At 35.7% G+C, this 8,831-nt stretch overlaps 1 protein-coding gene across 2 annotated transcripts; it reads left to right on the top strand.

Annotated features, from left to right (window-relative positions):
- The first annotated feature begins 2,471 nt into the window (after positions 1–2,471).
- On the top strand, positions 2,472–7,792 carry LOC104091039 (heterogeneous nuclear ribonucleoprotein 1). Of its 2 annotated transcripts, XM_009596290.3 has the most exons (5): positions 2,472–2,562; positions 2,673–2,799; positions 3,407–3,633; positions 4,391–5,585; positions 7,205–7,792. In XM_009596290.3, the coding sequence occupies exons 3-5, from the start codon at positions 3,409–3,411 to the stop codon at positions 7,216–7,218; spliced, it is 1,434 nt and encodes a 477-aa protein (XP_009594585.1). In that variant the 5' UTR covers positions 2,472–2,562; positions 2,673–2,799; positions 3,407–3,408; the 3' UTR covers positions 7,219–7,792. The 2 variants fall into 2 exon arrangements, with proteins under 2 accessions (XP_009594585.1, XP_033510642.1); XM_033654751.2 differs by lacking the exon at positions 2,472–2,562 and having other exon boundaries at positions 2,668–2,799; positions 3,408–3,633.
- The last annotated feature ends 1,039 nt before the right edge of the window (positions 7,793–8,831 follow it).

The raw sequence follows: 8,831 nt of genomic DNA, 5'->3' as shown, positions 1-8,831 counted from the left end.
CAATAGGCAATATATAAGGATCAAGCTCCAAAGACTTTCATTTGATATTTTTATTGAATAATATATAATACTTCAAATTAAGTTGCAAGTTCTTTTTTGATTTTGTTATTTTTGAACTTGCAAATTAAAAGTTTACAACAATTATAAATTAAAAAAATAGTGCATCCCATGTTTTGCATCATTTTTGTAAGTTCATCCATGTCAACATGAGGTTCTTGGTTTCTGCCATTGGTTGAATCAGAACCATAAACCATTATATCTACAATTTCTTGGTCTTCCGCTTCATCTACCTCGTCATGCCCTTGATTTCGTCGTTATGATCTTATCAAATCTCTGAAGCACACTAGAATTTCCAAAGCGTTGCTACCCAATGAATGACGGGTATCTCTTAGTTGCTGCCTTGCTTGGCTAAATGCGCTCTCTGATGCGACTGTTGAAATCGGCACATTTAGCACGTCTCGAGCCATGGCCGAAAGAACAGAAAATTGATTTGAGTTGCTCTTCCACCAACCAGTGGTAGAAATTCCTTTGTGCGGGACTCTGCTGACTTTTGCAAGTAGAATTGAAGTCCATCAATATTCCTGCTACTGGTTTGTTGATGCTCCCCTATTGTAGACCAAATCAAATAATCTTCAACACCATCATTATCATCCAAAGCACTGGTCTCAGATGTTGAAACTGAACTTGAAGGAATATTTGCATCTACAGCAAAAGAAGCGTCAACAATGTTAGCATAATAATTATATAATGTTTCTAAATGTTTGTGTAGATCAGAAATACAAGTGTCAATATCAGGAGTTTCAGTTGGTCCAATATCCATATAAGAATATAAAGCAGTGATTAATTGGCGACAAATGACTATTTTGATAGAAGGGTTTAAAATAGCACCAATTAGGTAAATAGGGAGAATTGGGTAAAAATATTTTTTAAACTTATCTAGCATAGATTCAACAATAGAAGTATATCCTTCTTTATTCTTCAAATTATGTAGTAAAGGAGAAATTTCAGCAATATGAACTAAACCATTTGCAATAGTAGGATAATAAGCTCCAGAAAACTCAAGTGCCACATAAATATTTTGTAAATTTTTTACAACATCTTCAATCACATCCCAAGTTCTAGATGTTAACAAACGGCTAGGATCGGTACAATGAGAATTAGCAACTTCAGTTATAGGCATTCTATATTTATAACAACATTTTAAGAATAAATAAGTATAATTTCACCTAGTTACTATTTCTCCAGGCATGAGTCTTGGTTTTAGTCCATAGTACACATTTTTCTTTAAATGCATTTAATCTGGCACTTCTATTATTTCCTTGAATTACACCAACAACTCTTCTAACTAAAGTGATATCATCTCTAAATAATTCAAGGCCACTCTTCACAATCAAATTATAAATATGACATGCACATCTAACATGAAAAATTTCAGGAAGTGGTGGGTGTAGATGCAATTTTAATATTGTAATATCAGCATTGTTGTTAGAAGCATTATCAAATGACACACACAAAACTTTTTCTGCAAGATTATAAAATATAGCAACTTCATGGACAGTATTACTTATAAATGCACCAGTACAACTTTGATCTTCATCATATTTAAAAGCAATAATACGTTTTTGCATACCAAAATTACCATCTATCCAATGGCATATAACACACAAATAATAGTGCACGTTTTTTTGGCTTCTCTAAATGTATTCATTATGTAAATTAAATTAATAATTGTAAATAATTAAATAAATGTACACCAAAGAAGAGAAAGATATAGAACGAGTGTACCGGGATTCCGGATGCCGCACTAAATTTGATATCAAAAATCAAACTTCAATTGATAGATCGATACTTGATAGTTGATACCACACTTCACTTGAATACTTGATATTTGATAATAATAATAATAATTTTGTAATGGCTAAACTAAATATTTGATGAAATTTGAAATAATAAGTAATTGAGAATTTAAGAACAATAATCAATAATATCAAGAGAGAATTAGAGTAGTAAGAGAGTGAATTGTGAGAAAAATGAAGAAGAAGGGGGGCTATTTATAGTTTTTAAAAGGTTAAAATTATAATTTTTCAAATACTAGGGGTGTGGGGGCTATTTTCTTAAGGGTAGGCCGAAATGACCATTTATGCAAAAAAAGGCCGTTGGCCAACGGTCATATTTGAATTTGACCGTTGGCAACGGTCAAAAAAAAAAAAAAGTTAAAAAATCAGGTTGAACCGAGCTGTAGCCCGTTAACAACCCGTTAAGGGTTAACGGGCTTAGCGGGTTCCGGTGCACCGATATCAAAAAATTATTCGTTTGAAACCCGCTCCCCGCCCAACCCGTCTCAGCCCGCCACACGCTACGGTGCCGGGCTGAACCGGGCTGAAAATGGGTAAGCCCAGCCTAATTAACAGGAATAATTTATAATAATAATTTTTAAAAAAAAAGTGGAATAACCAAAGAGAAGAGAGGGACATTTGGAGAGAGAGAGAGAGAGGGGTACAGGATGAGCACTCACATCCTCTGTTTTCACCTTATTCCTATATAATTTGTGTCTTGAAAATGGTCAGTCTTTTACAAATTGACCTCTTAACTTCCTTTTGCTTCATACATACACTTTTTTTTTACTTTTTTTTTCAGCTTCTGATCCATTTGAATTTTGATTTTTTTTTCAGACACATTGGATCGTTATTTGATTAATGGTAAGAGGATCCATGTTTTTGGATTGAATCCAACACTTTCCCACTTTGCTCTCTCTGATCAGTATTCCCACCTCGTAGTCTGCCTGATTTGCTACATAAGGTCTGGTTTTTAATTTGTTAATTCCTTTTTTTCAATCCACATTTGGATCTTTTCATGTTTGTTTTTTATGTGGGGTCTTCTGAATTTCCAATATTTTGTTATAATTATCTGGTCTGTGTTAGTTCAATTCAGATGCAGGCAATTTTGCTTGTATAAAAGTTGTAGTGATTTATTAGTATTCAGTTTTGGTTAATTATTGCATTATGTGGTGCAAGATTTGATTTTTTTATGTGGGGCCTTTTGAATTTTGAATATGTTTTATACCAAGTTGATAATCATGTGTCTGTATTACTTTGATTCAGATGCAGGCAATTTTGCTAATACAAAGTTGTAGTGATTCCCTAGTATCCAGTTTTGATTAATTGTTGCATTATCTTGTGCAAGATTTGATTTTTTTATGTGGGTGTAAATTAATTTTTTGTTGGCGATTGAACTCATGATTGCAGAAAATAAAACTGATTTGTTATGTAGGTGCAATAATTTTGCTAATACAAATTATTACTGATCGCCTAGTAGTATTAATGTTTGCATTATGTTGTGCAAGATTTGATTTTTATATGCGGGTGAAACTTAAATTTTTTGTTGGCGATTGAACTTATGATTGCAGAAATGATGGAGTCAGATCTCGGTAAGCTATTTATAGGTGGGATTTCTTGGGACACGGATGAGGATCGTCTTAAAGAATATTTCGGGTCATATGGAGAAGTGGTGGAAGCTGTGATCATGAGAGATCGTAATACTGGTCGTGCTCGTGGTTTTGGTTTTGTTGTCTTTTCTGATCCTGCTGTTGCTGAAAGAGTGGTTATGGAGAAGCACATGATCGACGGGCGAACGGTAATTCTTCTTTTGTCATCTCTAGTTCTTTTTAAGTCATCTAGACGAATTTAAATGGAGAAACGTAGTCAGTGAGGATTCATATAACAGACACCTACTTGTTTGGAATTGAGGCATAGTAGTCTTTATTATTGTTGTCATCTTTGTTGTTGTTGTTGTTATTATTGTTGTTGTTGTTGTTGTTGTTGTTTATCTTAGATATTGGAGTGAAATGGATATAGAGGATTCATAAAGCGAGTCCCACTAGTTTGAGATCGAGGCGTAATAGTTGTTAATTGTAGTATTTTATTTGAGAGATTAGGGTAGTATACACAACTCTACAAGTTTAATAATCAATGTTTACTTAATTGTCAACTGGCGGGGGAAGCTGTAATGCGAGGTTGTTTCATGCTGAACGATTGATTGTACTTTTGCGGCAGCTAATTGATAGAAACCTCTCTTGTTCGCATAAAACTTATATACACTTCAAACTAAGATGGATCCAGGATTTAAGCTCGATGGATTCAATCTTTTAAGGTTATTAGCATTGAACTCATTATATATGTTTAAAGTTATCAGTTCACATCTACTATTTATGGCAGTTTTAATAGATTTTTACATATAAATTTATGCACCGCGTCGAAAGTAGTGGGTTTAGATAAACGTGGAACCTAAAAGCTCTTTCCGCCCCTGACGTCAAAGACTCAACTAGAGAGCTCTTTATCAAATGGATAATCATCTCAATATCTGCAAATGAGAAATTGCTTTCAATTTTCAGGTTGAGGCAAAGAAGGCTGTTCCTAGAGATGATCAACAAATAATAATAAATAGAAACAATAGCAGCATTCAAGGATCGCCTGGTCCTGGACGCACAAAAAAGATATTTGTAGGAGGCTTAGCATCTACAGTCACGGAGAGTGATTTTAAGACATACTTTGATCAGTTTGGTACAATTACAGACGTCGTAGTGATGTATGACCATAATACTCAGAGGCCAAGAGGGTTTGGATTTATAACTTATGATTCAGAGGATGCAGTTGATAGGACATTGTACAAGAATTTTCATGAACTAAATGGTAAAATGGTTGAAGTAAAGCGCGCTGTTCCAAAGGAGCTATCTCCGGGTCCCAGCCGCAGCCCTCTCCCCATGGGATTCAACTACGGACTCAATAGAGCCAACAACTTCCTTAACAACTACGCTGCTCACGGGTATAATCTAACTTCAGTCGGAGGATATGGGGTCAGAATGGATGGCAGGTATAGTCCGGTTGCCGGTGGTCGTACCGGTTTCTCTCAGTTTGCTTCTCCTGGTTATGGAATGGGTGTCAATTTGGATCCCGCTTTGAGCCCCACCTTTGCAGGAGCTTCCAACTTTAGCAATAATCTTGGTTACGGGCGAATATTGAACCCGTATTTTGCTGGAAATTCAAGCAGATACACTACTCCTATTGGATATAGCACAAGCAGCAATAGAGGGGAGTCTTTTCTAAGCTCCCCAACGAGGAATTTATGGGGAAACATTGGCCTTAACTCTTCAGCAAATTCTGGTGGCCTGGGTTCATTTGTGGGCTCCACAAGTGGTAATTACGGCATCTTCGGGAATAACGGTGGTAATTGGGGTGCATCTCTTATTTCTGCTCCCAGTGGTAATTCTTCCGGATACGGTGGTGGGAATTTCAGGAGTGGGGAAAATAATTACGGCCTGGGATCGGGCGGACTTGGAAGAAATAATGCAGCAGGTGCTGCTACTACTACATCATTTACAGCATCAACTGGCGCTTACGAGGGGTCTTACGGAGATCAATTCCATGGCGGTTCAGTGTACGGTGATCGAGCTTGGCAAGCTGTGTCTTCTGATGCAGATGGTTCTGGTTCATTTGAATATGGTCTTGGAAATCCAGCAGATGTTTCTGCTAAAGATTCTGAGGATTATATTGGAAATTACAGTATTGCAAATAGACAATCGAATAGAGGTAATATTATACTTCGAATCGCCATTTTATTCCATCATTTCTGAGTTTGATGATCAGCCTATCTTTTAGAGTATGTTGCTTTGGAATTTTAGACATGTCTTGTTATATTTCCAGATATTGGTTATACTGATATGTAACTGCAGTTTGCCCTCAAATATGTGTGTGTGTAACTGGTTAAAAGCAGAAGTGATGCTGAAAGTTACAAAGGTTATAATGTTCAACTTTTATATACTATCTGTTTATTGTTTAAAAAGAAAAGAAGGGAATTATTGTAGTTACATAAGCGTAGTCTAGGCAACCAGAATATTTTCATGACCAAAGATAAGATAAGATAGCAGAGCATTGTCGCTATGGTGATGGGCTGTGAAAAAACTGGGAGAACTGCCTAGACCCGCCCATCTAGAGTGGAAAAGGCCATCTTCACCATTCACCAACCCTGAATGGTGTGTGTGTGTGTATACACCAGGACATGGATGAGAGCGTGATTTACTTTTCACCCTGACTATATTTGTGGATTGCAGGCATGCACACGTACACGCACACGCACACAGGTGCGAGTGTGCGCCACACTCACACAAATAATGTATGGTATAACAAAGTAAGTTATCTAGTGTCTAAATGCTAAATACTTCATGCACCCAAGGGTGTGACCTAGTGGTCGATGGAGTGTATTGAGAACCATAAGGTCTCAGGTTCAAATTCCAACGTGAGGAAAAAAAAATACTTGGTGATTTCTCCCCATCTGTTCAAATCTTGGTGGACAGAGTTATCTAGTCCGGTGGGAGGTAGCAGGTATACCGTGAAGTTAGTCGAGGTGCGCGCAAATTGGCCGGGACACCATGGTTAAAAAATGCTAAATACTTCATATTTATTTTTGTAATTTATTATTTGGTAGCACAATTGTTTTGATTACAAATAGAATAACACAAACAAGCATGAGATTTAATATGAGATACTCGTGTAATTAGGAAAAGAGGTCGGGGCGAGATGAACTATGTCCTTCCTCCCCTTGCCAGATCCCATTGCTTGGTATTGGAGTCACAATTAATAGCTGACAGCAAAAGCAGCCTTAAATGGAAAATGTCGAGACAAACCAGTTTTATCTCATAGATTCATTGTTCAAGTGTACAAATAAAAGGATGTCTTTGTTGAAGTGTGTGATCATCTCATCTAAAAGCTTAAGCTGTTAGAGAAAGCACACTTTTATTTATTTAATTATGTCTTCAACATGCCCCACGTGCGGGCTTGATTAATGCTGATGAGCCAAGCACGTGAAAATTCTTTTTGATATTGCGTGGCGGTGAGACTCGAACCCAGGACCTCTGCCTGGTTTGCTACCATGTTGAAGTGTGTAACCATCTCATGTAAAAGCTTAAGCTGTTAGATTGAGCATTATGTCTTCAACGGTCTTCAATGAAATTTCATTGAAGATATATGATGCTGGGTTGCCTCCATTTCTGTTAAATTTGCGGTTGAATGCCTGAAAGAAATGCAATACGTGCGCGTATATTATCTTTTTTTAACATAAGTTAATTCTTGAAAGAAGGCTATATGTTGTTCTGTTTTGCCAAAATATTGAGAAATTGAAACAGCTCATCTTTTCTTTTTACTGTCTTCAGGAATCGCAGCATAGGAGATCTTGTTATTTGGATATCTGAAGATAGATAGGAGAACAGACTTATGAGAAACAAGTGGACGTCAATGTTTATAGTATCCCTCATAATATATATTTCGGATATAAGAAAACTGATCTATAGAGCTAGCAAGGCGCTTGTGACAGTTTGAAGTTTCAATATACTAAAAGCAACATAGGATCCATTTTCAGCACTTGATCGAGATGTATATCAGATGGCGAGCTATATGTGATACCATCTATTGTAGTCGATGTGTTTGTGCACCCACGACAGGACCAGTACCTCTGGTACTATGTTGAGAGTTAGAATTGTCATTTTTTGTATTCTTTTCTCTTTTAACTTTTTGTTCCATGTAGTGGACTGGCAAAGTTGCTGGTGTTTGTTTTTATAGTTCCCTTTTTTTTTCTGGGATTTGCATTTCTTTCATATTGTATGTGAGATCATGTTTGATTTACTAGTGTGAAACATTTGGGGATACTAACCTAGTATCCCTATCAATAAGTACTGAATATTCTGATTCATTTGACACTGCAGATTTTGTAAACAATATAGTTGAAACTTTATGTTTGTGTATGGAACTATGTTGCATATTAGATTGATTTTCCCCTGGTATTTGAAGTCAGGTTTGAGCTGCATGGTTCTTTTATTTATAGGTTTCTCAGTTTTGACTTGGAGCAACGGTAAACTTGTCTGTGTGTGACATATAGGTCACGAGTTCGCGTCGTGGAAGCAACCACTAATGCTTGCATTAGGGTAAGTTATCTATATTACGCCCCTTGGAGTGCGGTCCTTCCTCGGACCCTGTATGATCGTGGAATATCTTGTGCGTCGGACTGCCTTTTTTGTTGAACTCGACACATTGTTTTACTTGTGCAAAGATTTTGTGTTTTTTAATGATATAAGAATAACAAAATTCAAGAGATCAACTATATGATTCCCTTATATTGCAGGTAGGTAGGACTCTTTGATTAGGAAATAATGTGAAGATCAACAAGGGAAGAGATGGAGTTGCAATTTGATGTCTGTTCAAATATTCTTGATCTCAGTCTAGGCAAGTCTATTTTCTTGAAATTTTATTCTGCTTTTCTATTTATGTGGTCTAGTCTTTTAGAAATTCATACGTTTAGAAAATATACTGAACTTTCAAATATTTTTATTTTATTTACATAATTTTGGTATAAGATGAGTCTAAATAAAGTAACATGATCAGTGAAAATTCATACAATGGACATGTTTGGGATTGAGACATAATTACTATTTTTGTTGTATTTACTACTTTAGTTAATCTATATCTATATCTATACTATATTAAAAGCACGAAGGTACTTAACGAAATGTTATTTACCTTTTTTACCCTTTAAAAAATAGAGTTCACACTGGACAAAATTGTCATTTAAATATTTTTCTAATATTTAGGACTTTGAAATCAAATCAAATTTTGTTATGAAAATTTTCCTAAATTTTGGGACTTAAAATTAATTAAGATTTTAAATTATATAAATTTTCCTTACGTAACATTACTAACCTATTATGTTGCTTTCTAATATTTTGAGATTGACTAACGTTTTACTATTGAATGTTAACACAACCATATAGGCTAGAAAACCATTTA

This window comes from Nicotiana tomentosiformis, chromosome 8 (genome assembly GCF_000390325.3).
Source record: "Nicotiana tomentosiformis chromosome 8, ASM39032v3, whole genome shotgun sequence".
Taxonomy (NCBI): Eukaryota; Viridiplantae; Streptophyta; class Magnoliopsida; order Solanales; family Solanaceae; genus Nicotiana; species Nicotiana tomentosiformis.
Note: the sequence above shows the minus strand (reverse complement) of the source record. Positions and strands in the feature narration are given on the sequence as shown.

What these genes read in the sequence shown, in the direction of transcription:
- LOC104091039 (XM_009596290.3), top strand. Translation starts at nt 3,409, where the DNA reads ATGATGGAGTCAGATCTCGGTAAGCTATTTATAGGTGGGATTTCTTGG. An exon ending in ACATGATCGACGGGCGAACG is followed by an intron (nt 3,634 to 4,390) that starts GTAATTCTTCTT and finishes TTCAATTTTCAG; the next exon opens with GTTGAGGCAAAGAAGGCTGT.